The sequence below is a fragment of the Bidens hawaiensis genome, unplaced genomic scaffold (genome assembly GCF_021521415.1).
Source record: "Bidens hawaiensis isolate Kalapana, Puna unplaced genomic scaffold, B.hawaiensis_p1.1 tig00005453_1, whole genome shotgun sequence".
Lineage (NCBI taxonomy): Eukaryota > Viridiplantae > Streptophyta > Magnoliopsida > Asterales > Asteraceae > Bidens > Bidens hawaiensis.
This window is the reverse complement of record NW_027491347.1, coordinates 999,228-1,015,421: the sequence shown is the minus strand read 5'-3', so window position 1 is coordinate 1,015,421 and position 16,194 is coordinate 999,228. Positions and strand designations below refer to the sequence as shown.

At 36.9% G+C, this 16,194-nt stretch overlaps 3 protein-coding genes across 3 annotated transcripts; 1 reads left to right on the top strand and 2 right to left on the bottom strand.

Annotated features, from left to right (window-relative positions):
• Window positions 1-292: 292 nt before the first annotated feature.
• On the bottom strand, window positions 293-1,746 carry LOC143629778 (uncharacterized). Its single transcript, XM_077098958.1, has 3 exons — window positions 1,350-1,746; window positions 816-1,045; window positions 293-729 (listed from the first exon to the last, which is right to left on the bottom strand). Exons 1-3 carry the CDS (start codon window positions 1,681-1,683, stop codon window positions 451-453), a joined length of 843 nt encoding a protein of 280 aa, XP_076955073.1. The 5' UTR covers window positions 1,684-1,746; the 3' UTR covers window positions 293-450.
• A 4,922-nt stretch (window positions 1,747-6,668) lies between these two features.
• LOC143629699 (uncharacterized) lies at window positions 6,669-11,585 on the bottom strand. Its single transcript, XM_077098906.1, has 3 exons — window positions 11,261-11,585; window positions 7,084-7,313; window positions 6,669-6,996 (listed from the first exon to the last, which is right to left on the bottom strand). Exons 1-3 carry the CDS (start codon window positions 11,583-11,585, stop codon window positions 6,706-6,708), a joined length of 846 nt encoding a protein of 281 aa, XP_076955021.1. The 3' UTR covers window positions 6,669-6,705.
• A 3,626-nt stretch (window positions 11,586-15,211) lies between these two features.
• Window positions 15,212-15,977, top strand: LOC143629742 (protein FAR1-RELATED SEQUENCE 5-like). The gene is made up of 2 exons (XM_077098933.1): window positions 15,212-15,475; window positions 15,726-15,977. Exons 1-2 carry the CDS (start codon window positions 15,212-15,214, stop codon window positions 15,975-15,977), a joined length of 516 nt encoding a protein of 171 aa, XP_076955048.1.
• The last annotated feature ends 217 nt before the right edge of the window (window positions 15,978-16,194 follow it).

Here is a 16,194-nt window from a genome sequence, read left to right as displayed (position 1 = left end):
TCTCACAGTGAACCTAATATACATTAAAAACGTATTTCATATTTTTAAAACTGTCCTTCAGCCTACTCATTATTATAACAAGTAACATTTATTTATTTTAGACTACAACTTGGCATAACACACATTATATTGATCAAATATCATTTTGTTTATAAACTTACAGTTTCGAAGAAACAAATTATAATTCATGTGTTTAAATATTCTCGAATAGGTGTGAATTTTGTTTTGATATTAAAATTTTTAAACACAAACCACCAACACGACATGTTCCACGACATACATTACATGAATACAAACACGTGTGTATACATACATAGGTTCACCAAATCGCTTACACAATGACATCTTGATAAACGTGTTCATTAAAGCATTTACCTATAAAACGATGATTGCAAAATTTGCTTATTAATTGTGTTGGCTTTGACCACAGACATGATACACCTCACAACTCTAAAGCCTAGGGTAAATGGGGACACCAGTTAACGTGAGGCCCGACTCGACAATGTACACATTACCACTTATGTACTTGGACGAGTCATGAATCAGATACCTGACTAGTCGGGTCAAGGCAGGATCTGTTGTACCAAATGTCCGTAACGGAACAGATTTTTCTGCCACTACATTGAGCCAATCCGCTTGTAATAGTTTTTCTGTAATCTCTGACTTGAAAAGCCCGGGACAAATGCAATTCACCTTAATGTTGTATGCACCCACTTCCATAGCCATTATCTATGTATTCAAATCATTTGAGCTTAGAAAGAAGAAAGTAGCATAAATTGCATAACATATATCTTGAACTGATAGGGGAAAATTACCTTAGTCATAGTAACAACACCCGCCTTTCCAGCGGCATAACCAACACCTCCAGGAACTTCTCCACGAGCAAGACCAGCAATAGATGAGATATTGATGACGGATCCTTCTTGTTTAGCGTTACGCATAAGGATACAAACGTGCTTTGACACCAACCATGTTCCGGTCAAATTTGTTCTATTAGTGCTTTCCCATTCTTCTTCAGACAAATCCAACGGTGACCGCAAATTACCTTGAAACAAACACATCATAAAAACTTAAATTAGAAGAGAGAGATTTAGGCATGCGACAAGACATGCTTTTTTTAATGAAACATGACGGCAATAATGTCTTGTATATATGTTACTTAAGTATTATTATGACAATAATAGCCTATTTGTCGTTTTCTTTTAACAACTATTCAAGTCAGATACAATCTCAAGATCAAGATCTTGATCTATATCATAAAACCAATACAAATCTATGATTTTAAGTTTTAACCACATGACCAAGAACAAATCACCTATTTAAGAACATATAGTATCTGAAAATATTACCTCTAACACCCGCGTTATTAATCAAAACATCAATACGTCCAAACGCATCCCACGCCTTTTTAACCGAGGCCTCAATGACAGGACCCTTAGCACTGACATCAAGCTCCACAGCCTTAGCTCGAACGCCATCGTTGACTCGGAGTGCGTTGATCTCATCACATAGAGACTTGAGACGATCTACCCGCCGTGCTGCTGCAATGATTTTGCAGCCAGCTTTGGCAAGATCTATACAAAAGTCTCGGCCAATACCGGACGATGCTCCAGTCACCAACACAACCTTCTCGCTAAGCTCATACCATGGTTCGAACACGGAAGATACAGTGTGATCGGCCATGGAGTTTTAGTAGTGATTTAGATTAAACAAATCGGGTTTCGGCTTGTTATGGATATCTAGAGATGAAACAGAAGACTGGGAAAGTTGGAATACGATTATATATATATATATAGGATTCAACCCTGAGACTGAGACTGATTCTTAGTCTAGTTTGTACAACGATCGATCTTGCATTCACACAAAAGTCAACTAAAGCAACGTTTTAGCTACCCTCAACTTGATGTTTTAAAATGTTGTTTATGATAAATAATAATTAAGTTAATTACTCAATGGTTAAGTTTGACCATAAATAATTGAGTTTAGTATAACAGATCTGGAACCTAACATTTAACGTCGTTAACTTTTGTTAACTTAATGCGAAAAATACTTTTTTATTCTGGTATGCTTTTTTGTGGTTGGATTTTCGTAAAAAAATGGATCTTTTGGGAAAAGCTAGGATTAAATGGGATATGGATATGGATGGTGATGAAAATAACAAATACTTAATTTTGTGGCTTTATTAACAGGATTTGAAAAACTCTAGTATTAACGTTTATAAAACTTTGAGGCATGCCTTTGGGTTGTACGTAGCCATTAAATTCAGCGAAACTATACATATGAGACTTTGGTTATCAATATCTAGTAGTCGTTTTACTCACCTTTCCTTGGTTGATAGTGGTGAGCTTTTGGTGAGTGGAAATTAAGACTAAAGAAACTTGCAACTTGCTTGGTCAACCTGGGAAAATTTATTTTCCTTGTTTCGGAACGCAAAGGTTGATTGAAATTTGATCAACGATCAGTGCTTATACTCTGATCATTTATCAAAATCCTCTTCAATACTAAATGAAGGTTTGTAGTAGTTTGGTCTTTTGTATCAAAATGCTTGGTCTTAATTAGTACCAACATTGTTGTTGATCATAACCAACGTTGGTCTTTAGTACTGAAGTTGTTGATCAAAATCAAAACTCAGTATTGACTGAAGCAAAACTAATGTAATTGTTGTGGTTGAACCCCTATATAAGTTTATAACGAATCATTTGGTTTGATTTCATATAACAAACGTTTTACATTTGAATTTCACATATTAGAATGTCTTAGTCCTTTGACTTCCTATTCATATCTTATTTCTTTTTTGATTATTGATTTCCTAATAGCCGAAATACTTTATTTGAAAATGAAGTACGTGATTCTGAAAGATACCCAATCACAGACAAAATATGAAACCACTACAGTGCCCATCTTTTTCTTCTTTTAAAATCTTACAGACTAAATAAACTATAAACTGAAGAGTAAACAGTTATTTACTTATTTTTGTTCTTGTGGTTTGGTCACTTAAGGTGTTTCTGTCTAAAAGTTTTGTTTAGCATTTTTGTCGTCATAGGTTCCAGAAGTTATTTCGGACCAAATCAATAATAGGTTAGTTGTGATATGTTAACTATATACATAAAATAATTATGTATTATATACATAAATAATAATAATTTATTAAATCAATAAATGGTTTATTCAATTAAAAGCGTAAAAAGACTATAAATAAATGGTAAGAATGGATGACTTTAGGTGAGTTGGACAGAAACGACGACTTTTAGAAACCATGATAACATAATTGTTATAAAGAACTTTTAGGATTGGAATGGCAAAATGATCAAAAAAAATTGATGAAAATAATAGTTTACTCTAAATAGAATAATGTAGATGGGATAGAACAGGTCGGCACCACTAATGAGCTGGGGGGGGGGGGACGTACGGGGTTTGGGTTTTTGTTACCATTCAAAAGCAAGCGTGGGGACTTACGATATCGGTGGTAACAACGTTTCTAATTGGATTCGTGAAACGTTTGGGCTTTGGTTTATTATAGATAACATGGAGCCATGGAGGAGCTACTGGGTCGGTTATTATTAAGTTATAATCAGACCCATATTTATGCTTCTTTGAGAAAAAACTAGAAACACCAATCCTAGTGTATTTATATCCCTCGATTGTAATCTTTGCGCCTAAATAAGGAAATAACCTGGTTGCAGCTCGTATAAATCCCTGTTGGGACCTAATCAAGTAAAATTCTTGTGTAGTTTATCGTTATTTTCTATGCGCGTGTGTTTAATTACTGGTTGTGCATGTTTATGTATCGTCGTTTCCGTGTTACCGCCTAACACGATGGTAGGGTGGTGACGGCAACAACAATGGCGAGGAAACGGTAGGTCAACGGTGAAGCTGTTGGACCTTTTCATTTATTAAAGCCCAAACAAGCACAAATTGAAAATATGAATCCAGATATTGGCTTGACAAAAAAATTAAAAAAAATACCAACTTGATGGTTAAAGGTACAATATATTAAAACAATATTCATTTGGAAAATATTATTCTAGAATCAAAACGTCACAGTTTTGACCCGACTTAGTAGGCCATTATTATATGTACGAACTTTTCTCCAATTCAATTTCATAAACATCACCTGTCCAAATCTTTTTGAGCTTAGATAAAATAAAACTCCCTGTCCAAATCTTTTGAGCTTATAATAAATAAAACTCCATTCATGACGTATAATATATATCCAATGGCTCTAATTTCGAAGATAAATGTGATTAATGGCTAATCTAGAAGAAAAGTTGAAGGTAGCACGGGCTAAAAAGATTTTGTTCATAGGTAGTCGATGCATAAAATGGAGAAGGAAAAAAAATTACATAGGAGTTGTACTTCGTCAAAAAAGTTGAGGAGCAGCGCGGGCTACTCCCCAACCTATACTCATACTAGATCCGTCCCTGCATGTGATCACGGTTTTATAGCTAATTCCGATTCCATAATGATCCTGATTAAGACAAATAGACATTTTATATATTTATTTATATTCAATTCTTTTTTTATCGAAGAATTTCTTTTAATCTTAATCGTCTATGATGCAACAATTATAAAAATTACTCAAACTTACACAACTTGCTGTCGCATGCCCTTCACATTTTCAAAATATAGTGGCTAAAATCATACTAAAAGAATACAACCATCTCACCACCTTCCATTAAAATAATAAACTAACTTTTTAATAAAATATATTCCCAAGTTTTCTTTGAATACCAGATATATTCCGGAGTAGTCTTCACTCCTTTTTAGTTTTTTAAACAACTTCTAATAAACAATGTATACATTCTATCGTTTTATAGGATATGAACTCTCAACTTTTTAGATAGATTGAAGATAGTTAACTACCATTCCAACAGGGTGTTCCTGAGACCAACTGACAAGTAATTAAAAACATCTATATCAAGCTACACCCCCAGGGTCTGAGTGATGTGGTAATGAAAACAAACTTGAGGTGACAAGAATCTACCACCGTTGTGGTGTACAAGTCCAAGAAGTTTGTCCTTGGCTGCGAACTTGCAGCTAACCTGCATTGTGGGTCCTCCCGCCTCTTTTATACGCACACATAATATATATACATAATAAGGTTTATGTAGGTTTGTTGTTGTGGGAAAACATAGGGGTGTTCAAGAAATTCGAAAAAACCGAAACCTGAAACCCAAATGATCCAATTTGAATTCTTATTCGGATATTCGGATCGGATAAGTCCGAATTTCCAAATAACTAATTCGGATAGGGATTTCAAAATATTCGGATAGTTCGGATTATTCGGATATCCGAGTAATCCGAATAAATAACATGTATTTTGTTTGACTTTATTCGTGTACTGTTTTAATTTTTAGAATTATGATGATCATGGATTTAATTAGACTCTTGTTTGTGTGTGTTTTATTTTAATTCTGGTTTTGTATTTTTATTTAATTAGACGTTTGTTTGAATGTTTGTTATACAGTTTATTTCGGGTTATTCGGATTATCCAATTCCGATCCGAATCCATCCGAAATCAATTCGGATCGGATAGGAAGAATCCTAATTCGGATCAAATCGGATTTTGGATAGGCTCCTAAAAATTTCAAATCCGAATACTCCGTTATCCGATCCAATGATCACCACTAGGAAAAAGTAAGGGCTTTAAGAAAAGTATGGAATCTGATGTGACGATGATGTGTCAGTTTGTATGAGTTTGTTGTTGTGGATGCTCTAACTATCATTGTACATTGGGTAGCCTCATTCATTCTTGATTATCGAATATGATGCTAAAAAAATATGTTTAGTTCATTGTATGTTGGTGCTTAGATCTCTTTGCAATAAAACTTTTGTCCTGACTATTCATTGAATCGTTCAAGAGATGGAGATGAAGATATATATCATATTCACATAAGGCATTCAAGAACACTACCAAGCCTTTTTTGGCGTTATGTAAATTTTTTTTAGCTTCAAGATATGAGGTGGTGTTGGGAAAAGATTTAAGAACTTATAAATTATAATACATATCAATTTCAACTAAGGTATGGTCATGATGGTTTTTGTTGGTAAGTTTGGATGTAAAGCTCTGAATAAATGAAAGTTCTAAATCAAGTTTCACCTACTTAATATTTTCACTGAAGCTTTGTGAAGTTTCTACAACTGACATAGGTGAATAGGAAAGAGTTACAAATGGGCGGAAGTTACCACAGTCTTTGAGTTGCAACTGATGTGCGACTAGTCGTTACTAATGCGGAAAAAGCTCCCCCCCCCCCCGCGGGGGCGGAAATCCCATCTCCATTGGTTGGTTTTCATTCTTTGGCCCCACCATTATATTCATCAAACGTTTTCTCCACATCGTTGGGAGACTTTTTGAACCTCAAACGCCTGAAAACGGTTGGTGGGGGGAGCTCCGCGGCATTTTGGGCCACTACGCTTGGCCTTTAAATTTTTTGAGTTACTTGTGGCCCCAATGATAAAACTTACTGCTTATGGGCCAACAGGCCATGCAATTAACGTTTATAAGCCCAATAATAAGATTTGAAGGGCCCAAAGAAGCTATGTAATTTCAAATTTTCAATAAAAATTTATTAAAGGAGACAAACATGTGTTAATATGGGTGTCCAATAAATTCGTTACAATGATAACATTAAACAAACGTGTTCATTAAAGCATTTGCCTATAAAAGTATAAAACAATCATTGCTAAAATATGCTTATTCATACTCTAAAGCTTAGAGGAGAGTGGGATATCAATTGGGATACTGCCTAAGGTGGTACCCGAGTCGACAATGAACACACTGCCACTTATGTACTTGGACGATTCATGAATCAGATACCTGACCAGTCGGGTCAGGGCAGGATCCGTTGTGCCCAGTGACCGTAACGGAATGGAACTTTTAACCATTTTATCGAACCACTTCAATTCTAATAGCTTTTCTGTGATCTCAGACTTGAAAATCCCGGGACAGATGCAGTTCACCCTGATGTTAAACTTACCCATTTCCATAGCCATAACCTGATTAAATCACTTGAGCTTAGAGAAAGAAAAAAAAGATGCATAAATGGGATGACATATATCTTGTGTTTGGTGGTGAAAGATTACCTTACTCAATGTGACAACACCTGCCTTTGAAGCTGAGTAAGCAACACCTCCGGGAAGTTCTTGACGAGGAAGACCAGAAATAGATGAGATATTGATGACGGATCCTTCTTGACTAGCATCACGCATACGGGTACAAACGTACTTTGACACCAACCATGTTCCGGTCAAATTTGTTCTCATTGTGTTATCCCATTCTTCTTCTGACAAATTCAATGGTGACCGCACGTTACCTTAAAACAAACACATCATAAGAGCTTAAATTACAAAAGACAGATTTCGACATGGCACAAAATAGAATAAACATGAAATTATTAGGATCCGAAAATATTATAAGGTCGTTCGTTAGGTGTTGGAAACTCTAATTTTGATCCTAAGATCGCAGCTCCCCCCTAAATATTAAGTTATATGGCTTTCATAAGCTAATAAATTAGATGCATATGTAAGAATCTGTGTGTTTATTTGATAAGTCAAAAGTTCGCAACCCCCCCCCCCCCCCCTTTGCGAGTTTAAAGCTTTCGTCAGATTCTGTATAAGATCGTTGGCCCCCATTGCGAGTTTAAGAATGCATCTGAAAGCTCGCAATCCCCTATTGGCAAGTTACCTACTTTGACAATCTTTTAAACAAACCATCTAAAAACACAAATGATTTTCCTAAACCGGCTAGAAATACAAAAAATTCAATAAACATATCAACTTCAGAAACTAAACAGTAAATTTATTCCTGGAGATTCAGGCCAGATTTCATCATTTATGCAATCTCTATTTTCTTGATTTAGCAATCCTGTAACTTGACTATAGTCTTGTATGTTATCTAAATTCCTTTTGACAAAATTAATTAATACTATATATTTGGAGAAAAAGTAGGGTTCATATTGTTGGGTTCGTAGGCCTTGTTGGCCCGGTTTATTATATGAAGTCAAAAGAGGAGACGGGTGTGGGCGGTCGGGCCCAAGCCCGGCCCGGTTTAGATTTCTTGCATAATAATTTACTAACCCTAGTTCAGTCTCTATATAAACAACATTATGTACTTGTAATATTGGTCACTCAATAAAGATATACCTAGTTGCCACCCGTGGACGTAGGTCAGTTTAGACCGAACCACGTTAAATCCTCGTGTTCGTTTACTGCTTTCGTGTGTGTGTTCAGTTTCGTGTGTGCGTTTAATCCTAACAAGTGGTATCTAGAGCTTAGGTTCGGATCACGCGAAGAACACGTTGAATCAGCCGAGTCGCCGCCGCACCAGTGATCGGGGCTAGGGTTCCGCCGCGTTACCGCTAACTGCTGCTAGGGTTTCGCTGCCACCAGTTGCCACAGGTCAGATTCAGGTTGTCGATCTAGGTTTTCGGTGTTGGCAGCTAGCCGACGTATCCAGCGATCGACCGGAAGGTTGAAAAGAAGGCAGAAGTTTTGCGAGTCGAGATCCTACTTTGCAAAGTACGAGTCAATAACAACGGATCAAGATCCTATTTTCGTTGAAGAACAGTTTCAAGTCAGAAGAAATTTAAAGAAACTTAGAACCAGTGCCAACCGTGTTTGTCAGGTTTATCGTTTCAGTTTAAAGTTTCGGTTTCTGATTTACAGTTCGTTATTCCGCTGCACGTTAAATAGGTTGATTGTTTAACAGAGTTCAGTTGAACAGTCGTTAAGTTCAGGCTCGTGTTGCTGTGTCTGTCTCTGTTTTTTATCCAGTTTTTCGTTTTAGTCATTGTTATGGCAGAAGACGGAAAGTTTTCGATACAGAAGTTTGACGGACAGAAGTTCGGTTGGTGGAAGATGCAGATTGAGGCACTACTTTGTCAGATAGACTTGGATGTAGTGTTTGAGGATGAAAAACTAGAAAAGCTGTCAGAAGCAGATTGGAAGAAGTTAGACAAGAAAGCTAGAGCTTGTATTACTTTGTCGTTGTCGGAAGATGTGGCGTTTAACATCATGAAAGAAACCACAGCACGTGGTATGATGGAGGCGCTATCCAACATGTATGAGAAGCCTTCGGCAGCGAATAAAGTCTATCTTATCCGAGAGCTAGTGACAACTCGAATGAAAGAGGGTGGGTCAGTTACAACTCATATCAATAATCTTAATTCGATCTTGTCCCGCTTAGTGTCAGTTGACATTAAGTTTGATGATGAAGTTCAAGGCCTCTTGTTATTATCCTCTTTGCCCGACAGTTGGTCGCAAACAGTGACTGCAGTTTGTAGTTCGTCTACAAATATTACTTTCGATGGGATTCGAGATCTGACTCTGGGAGAAGATTCAAGACGCAGAAGTTCAGGTGAATCATCAGGCAATATGCTAGTCACAGAAGGTAGAGGTAGGGGAAAACAGCGAGGCAGTGGGAGCAGGAAGAGGAGTCAGTCTAAGACTCGTAAGGATATTGAATGTTGGGGTTGTAAAGAGAAAGGACACTTCAGGAATCAGTGTCCGAATGGTAAGAAAGAGGTGAACGTTACAGAAGACGACACAGATGACGGGGTCAGTAGTGATGAGGCTTTGGTTTGTAGTGTTGAGAGTAGCGTTGATGCTTGGGTGATGGATTCTGGTGCATCGTTTCATGCCACTCACTGTAGTGAAACGATGAAGAATCTTAAATTTGGGGATTTTGGAAAGGTTCGACTAGCGAATGATGATATTTTAGAGGTTACGGGTATGGGAGACGTTGATTTGATAACTTCAGCCGGTACTTCTTGGACTTTGAAAGACGTGAGGGTTATTCCAAGTTTGAAGAAACGTTTGATTTCAGTTGGGCAGTTGGATGACCAAGGGCACGATGTTAAGTTCGGGAATGGGCAGTGGAAAGTAGTCAAAGGGAATCTCGTGGTTGCTCGTGGCAAGAAAATGGGTTCGTTGTATATGGTCGATATGTCACCGAAAGGAGTGGATCCAGTTTTGGTGAAAGACAAAGTCCGGTTCACAGAATCTCGTGGGCAGAAGAAGGTTCGTTTTGCAAGTAACAAACCCAGAGCCAAAGTGAAGATTCAGGATGAACGAGCTAGGAAGGTTAAATCAGTTGGGGGACATCGTGACAGTGGGAGCACAGGTCATGTTTCAGTTACAGTTCCAGGTCGACAGTGGATTAAGAAAACCAGTATTCCAGCTGTAAAAGTCTCTCCAGTGAATTACTTGCTGAATATGGAGAGTGTTTGTTCTCAGAGTATCTCGGGATCCGGTAGTTTGTTTCAGTGGGAGCCGGTAGGGACAGAGAACGGGTCAGGGGCAGTTTTAGCCGTGACTGACGTGTTGGAGCTCCGGGGAGCTTCAACGGGCCTTCAGGTTAATTGATGAGAAGGCGGTGGCAACTAGAAGAAGTTTAATGTTCAGATTACAGAAGTACAATCAGGAGTGCAGACGAGAGTACTCAAGGCCTCCGAGTGGGAGATTGTCGGGTTCGTAGGCCTTGTTGGCCCGGTTTATTATATGAAGTCAAAAGAGGAGACGGGTGTGGGCGGTCGGGCCCAAGCCCGGCCCGGTTTAGATTTCTTGCATAATAATTTACTAACCCTAGTTCAGTCTCTATATAAACAACATTATGTACTTGTAATATTGGTCACTCAATAAAGATATACCTAGTTGCCACCCGTGGACGTAGGTCAGTTTAGACCGAACCACGTTAAATCCTCGTGTTCGTTTACTGCTTTCGTGTGTGTGTTCAGTTTCGTGTGTGCGTTTAATCCTAACACATATCAAGGCAAACGGGCTACTCATTTTTGAATTGCAAAACCAAGTCATTTAAAATTGAAATTTAAATCATACATAGAGTATTTGGAAGAGTGAATTGCAGTTTTCGTTTATGTGGTTTGTCCAAATCTACGGTTTTAATCTAATTGTTTCAAATTTGCGATTTTCATCCATGTGGTTTAATTACACTTGCAATTAAACCCAACCTCACTAACCCTGTAAGTCTGGTCGTTAAACCCATAAACGTGTCCCTCACGTGAGGTGCAGTTTTTTCCCCAAACACACCCCAACCTCACGTGAGAGGGCTTGCCTAAAACCGCATTTTAGGGGGAAAAAGACAAAACTGCCCCTCATGTGAGGTGTACATAGGTTTAACGACCAGACTCAACGGGATTAGTAAGACGGGGTTTAATTGCAAATGTAATAAAAGCATAGAACGAAAATCGTAAATTTAAAACTATTCGACTAAAACCGCATTTTACTCTATATAAAAATAATTTACCTCTAATTCCAGCGTTATTAATCAAAACATCAATACGTCCAAACGCATCCCACGCCTTTTTAACCGAGGCCTCAATGACAGGACCCTTAGCGCTGACATCAAGCTCCACAGCCTTAGCTCGAACGCCATCGTTGACTCGGAGTGCGTTGATCTCATCACATAGAGACTCAAGACGGTCTACCCGCCGTGCTGCTGCAATGATTTTGCAGCCAGCTTTGGCAAGATCTATACAAAAGTCTCGGCCAATGCCGGACGATGCTCCGGTTACCAACACAACCTTATTGCCAAGCTCATGCCAAGGCTCCAATACAGTACTATCGGCCATTGAATGGGCTACCTGTGTGGCCTTAATTGTTTATAAAGTGCTTGGGATGTATCTTGTGATGAAATAAGAAAAGACGATTATCTGAAAAGTTTCATTCACACACAAGTCAAAGAAAGGCTAAAGCAACCGCACCGCAACTAATCAATTTTTGTTTTTTCTTTTCTTGAACGCTTAAAAGTTAAAACCCTGAATAATTTACATCCCTTGCCTTAGAATAATATTCATTGATACTACCATGATGGTTAAGGGGGTTTCTTATAGTGGTGGTTTTTTTTTATAATGTACCCCAGATAAGTTCGGTTTAGAGCATTAAAATCAGTATGGATGAGTTACATCCAGTTTCAGGCTAGTTTACTCAAGTATTAGAATAGTTTCAAATGCTATTTAAAAATTTTTTAGAATTAAACCTAGAATATTTGACTAAAGTTTGACAAAAGTATTTACTAAGCTAGCTAGCTTTACGTTAACAACTTAACGATTATTTATAGGTTACATTGAGCCTTGAAAATTTGGGGCTTCCCAGAATTTCAACACACACACATATGTGTGTATTATTTGGGGCAAAATCTTTGTTAAAATTGTTCTTTACTATTTCCTTTTTTTTCAGGATGGACGGGGTCAGGAACTCGGCCCAACCTAGTAATTGGCCAAGGAGTCCGGGTACTTCATCACCCTCGGTCAAGTGAATAGCTTAGATCGAGTTGTAGTACTCAAATGGAAAATAGAGGGGTATTTTTTTAATATGTAACATATTCTTTTAACTTCTTGGTTAATTTGTTTTAACTTTTGTGTTTTTCTAATGTCATCGACACATTATAAAACACATAGAATCATATGGATCTTTGTTATTAAGATTTGGTGTTTAGGATTCCTTATTTTGCCTTCTTATAACTTTTCATTAAGTTAATAAGTTAAAAAATAACTTATGAAAATTTTCCTCTTACAATATAAGTAATGCCAAACACCTTATTACTTCTCAAAAAGTTTATAAGTTATAAGTTAGTGAAAATAAGCAATCCCAAACACATTGTACCGGTAATACTTAATTAGTTATTAAATATTTTTGTTTGTTAGTTTGAAATATTAAATCTGAATTTGAACCCACGAAATTGGTATATGCGATTGAAGACGAATACAAAACTTAAAGAACCATATCTCTATGTTCTCATTTATTGTAAACGTGAATTCACAAAGAAATATGATGGGTACTCCGTACTTCCATTTTAAGTTTTTCACATTAGTTTCTTTTTCCTTATTTTTCTTATTTTAGTATTTCTTTTTTTCTAATTTTTTACTCTTTTTTTTTTATTTTATTTAATGAAATTATGTTTTTAATTTATGTAGTTTAATAGAAAATTAAAAAATAGATGTTAAAGTGAGTAGTTGAGTACACAATCCCTCTAATTAAAAAATAGATGTTAAAGCTCAACCTCAACTAGTGAATGTAAAAACCTCTTGCCACCTCACCGTGACTTTGGGCGTGGATGGTGTCTAATGAATCTTGAGTTATCACGGCGTTGGAGCATTAAAATTTCACCCAACTAGACATTTGGTAATTTAATATAAGTTTTGTATTAGATACCCCTACATATAACCCATAATTTGCACCGTTTTCTATCATTTTTTTATCTAATTTAAAATGCATGTTGCTAAACCACGAATTCAAACAACTTCATGAACCAAAACAAGAACGTGAAACTAGTAGGCTTACGCAACAGTTCACTCAAACTATGGACGGTGACGAGGAAGCAACGTTGGCGAGGGTGTGGGTCGATATGATCAGTGATCTCACAAACTTTAAATTTGATTAAACATTCATGACAATTTTCATACATGCATAGTTGCTTGGGACACAAAAAGGGGTCGTTCGACGGGCCAATAATTATCCAAATTGAGACGCATCTGCACAAGAGGTAGAAAGTTTAAATGATCAACCGACATGCTATGATGAACCCAACCTATCAAGTGGACTGTAGAATAAATTATGAACCCGGCCTATCGGTTCCCGTTTCACAATTGTTAATTGTTGGTATGCTTTAAGACAGTGTTTAACCCTCGTTATGATTTTTAATAAAATAATTATGCTATATATATATATGTTTAAGATAATTTTTTAACTTGTTTTTAATTGAATAAATTTATATGTTATGATAAAGTATTGCTTACCGCCATCAACTCATTACAAAATCACGAATCATCGAATAGTGAGGGATGTACATGAGAATAAACGATGCAACATATATACGTGTTAAATTTTTACTTCTATTGCTATTTTGCTATCTTGCACAAACGTGTTTGTGTTTTCCTCTTCGAAATTTATACTATTTTGATATTTAAGCAAAAGCGTTATCCAAGACATAATTGGTAGACAAGCCAAACCTATGTTTCAGGGTCCTACTAAAGACATCACCTAAAAATAAAAACACCCACCCACTACGCGGCGGATCGCCTGATCCGCGGCGGATCAGAGGTTTTTGTCCTATTATGTCCAAAGCTTTTGTCTTATTATGTTTGTATCCTATCCGCAGCGGATTGGGCGATCCGCCGCATATTGAGTACACGTCAACCTCGGACTATCAAATCAGTCATACATCGTACTTGATACGCGGCGGATCGGCCGATACGCTACGGATCAAGTCAATAATTTGATTTTGTCACATCCGTCTCCCTTTCTCTACATATATCCATCCATATGGTGTCGACATTATTTGTCTTTGTGAAAATATAGAAAGTATTTGTGTTTTGTGTTTGTTAAAATATAATGGACTTATATGATATTTTGTTTGGTGACGGGAACGACGAGCAGTAGGGCTACGCATACAACGATCAGCCGGAGCAGTCGGGCTTGCCAGATTTGAATGAACTTCCTGACTCGAACCATGAGCCGGGGTATGGAAATATCGAGCAGTACGACTTACCAAATCCTGACCAGGTTATTTAGTTTGTTTATATAGTACAATAGCGCGTTAGTTATTTTTCAAATATTATACGTTGCCTTGCCAATATTTTTTATCAAGGGTATATCATATACGGTGGTAATCACCCTTCGTGGCCGGAGGATAATAGGACATCGTCGAATACATATGAGGCTAGAGTCGAGGAGTCTTATGGTCAGTCTTCGCAACAGTTACATGTAGACGGTCCTTATTACGGAACCCGAAATTCGTACCAGTTACCTTTAGGAGAGCAACCATACATGTCAAGACCAGTCACGAGCAACGTCGTTGATGGCATTCAAGAGGCTCACGACGAAGGAGGCGATGACGATGATGATGATGATGATGATGATGATGATGATGATGATGATGATGATGATGATGGTGGTGATCGTTACATTCGGGAGACGACATTTTCTTATGTAACTACTAATGTATGACCTATTTTTTTTTAGAAAAATTATTATTATTCTTTTTCAACACGCTACTAAATATTACTTTATTTACATTGCTTGATATCAGAATTTTGATTCTGTTGCTGAGTTGGTGGATTGGGTTAAGAAGACAGGACGTGAGCATGGTTGTGTTATCTCAGTCCAACGTTCAAGGAGCAAAAGTGTTGAACTTGTATGCAATCGAGGTGGGGAATCAAAACTCAAGGCAACGGTAAGGCATACTGGGAGTATTAAAATGGGTTGTGCATTAAAACTTGTCGGGAGGTACAACGCGCTAGGTGGTTGTTGGAAGCTAGAGGTTGTCAACAAGACGCACAACCACGATCCCGTTTTGTTTGAGGAGGGGCACCCGGCACTAAGGAAACTGACCGACGAGGAAATTGATTTGGTTGCGACGTTGCATAGGCAGGGTCTGAGGCCTGTTAAAATTAAGTCAGCCACAAAGAAACGCTTTCCCGGTAACAAATGTACTAGGGATATATACACCGTCGTGAAGCTTGTTGATGACCAAGATAAAATTGGTGACAGTACTTGTTGTTAGAATATTATTATTTTGTAAAACTCTTTTTAATATATATTATTTTGAATATATATTGTTTTGTTTTATCATATATAAAATATATATATTCTGTAAGATTTAATAAAAATATTATTTATAATATCATTTTATTATATTAATTTTATTATAATTCAGATGTTTAATAAGAATATTTGTAATATTTATTAATTTTTTGGTAAACCTAACGTAGGTACTTGAAAACTTTCTTCAAACCCATGGGTTTACCTTTTACACATGGGAGAATCCTTCTACTAATAGGACGGAGAATGTTTTCTTTTGTCACGAGAAGGTGCATACCATGTGGCGTGCGTTCCCAGATTTGTTGTTGATTGACACGACGTACAACACCAACACGTACAAGTGGCCGTTTGTTCAGTTTGTTGGTGTGACGTCGATATCAAAGTCTTTCTGTATTGCGCACGCAGTTATCTTTAAGGAGTAAGAGTGTAATAACCAAACAATAATAATAATAATAATAATAATAACAATAATAATAACAAAATACTTTAATAATTGACATGAAAGCAATATTTAATATATGCATTCAAAACAAAAATGATGTTAAAACTAAATAGATTTAATAATATAATATTATAACAATATAGTAATCTATAATATATATAAACGAAAACATAAAAATCCTACGTGTCGTGATGTGG

What these genes read in the sequence shown, in the direction of transcription:
- LOC143629778 (XM_077098958.1), bottom strand. Translation starts at nt 1,683, where the DNA reads ATGGCCGATCACACTGTATCTTCCGTGTTCGAACCATGGTATGAGCTT. An exon ending in TAATAACGCGGGTGTTAGAG is followed by an intron (nt 1,046 to 1,349) that starts GTAATATTTTCA and finishes GTTTGTTTCAAG; the next exon opens with GTAATTTGCGGTCACCGTTG. An exon ending in GTGTTGTTACTATGACTAAG is followed by an intron (nt 730 to 815) that starts GTAATTTTCCCC and finishes TTGAATACATAG; the next exon opens with ATAATGGCTATGGAAGTGGG.
- LOC143629742 (XM_077098933.1), top strand. Translation starts at nt 15,212, where the DNA reads ATGGGTTGTGCATTAAAACTTGTCGGGAGGTACAACGCGCTAGGTGGT. An exon ending in TATACACCGTCGTGAAGCTT is followed by an intron (nt 15,476 to 15,725) that starts GTTGATGACCAA and finishes AACCTAACGTAG; the next exon opens with GTACTTGAAAACTTTCTTCA.
- LOC143629699 (XM_077098906.1), bottom strand. Translation starts at nt 11,585, where the DNA reads ATGGCCGATAGTACTGTATTGGAGCCTTGGCATGAGCTTGGCAATAAG. An exon ending in TAATAACGCTGGAATTAGAG is followed by an intron (nt 7,314 to 11,260) that starts GTAAATTATTTT and finishes GTTTGTTTTAAG; the next exon opens with GTAACGTGCGGTCACCATTG. An exon ending in GTGTTGTCACATTGAGTAAG is followed by an intron (nt 6,997 to 7,083) that starts GTAATCTTTCAC and finishes TGATTTAATCAG; the next exon opens with GTTATGGCTATGGAAATGGG.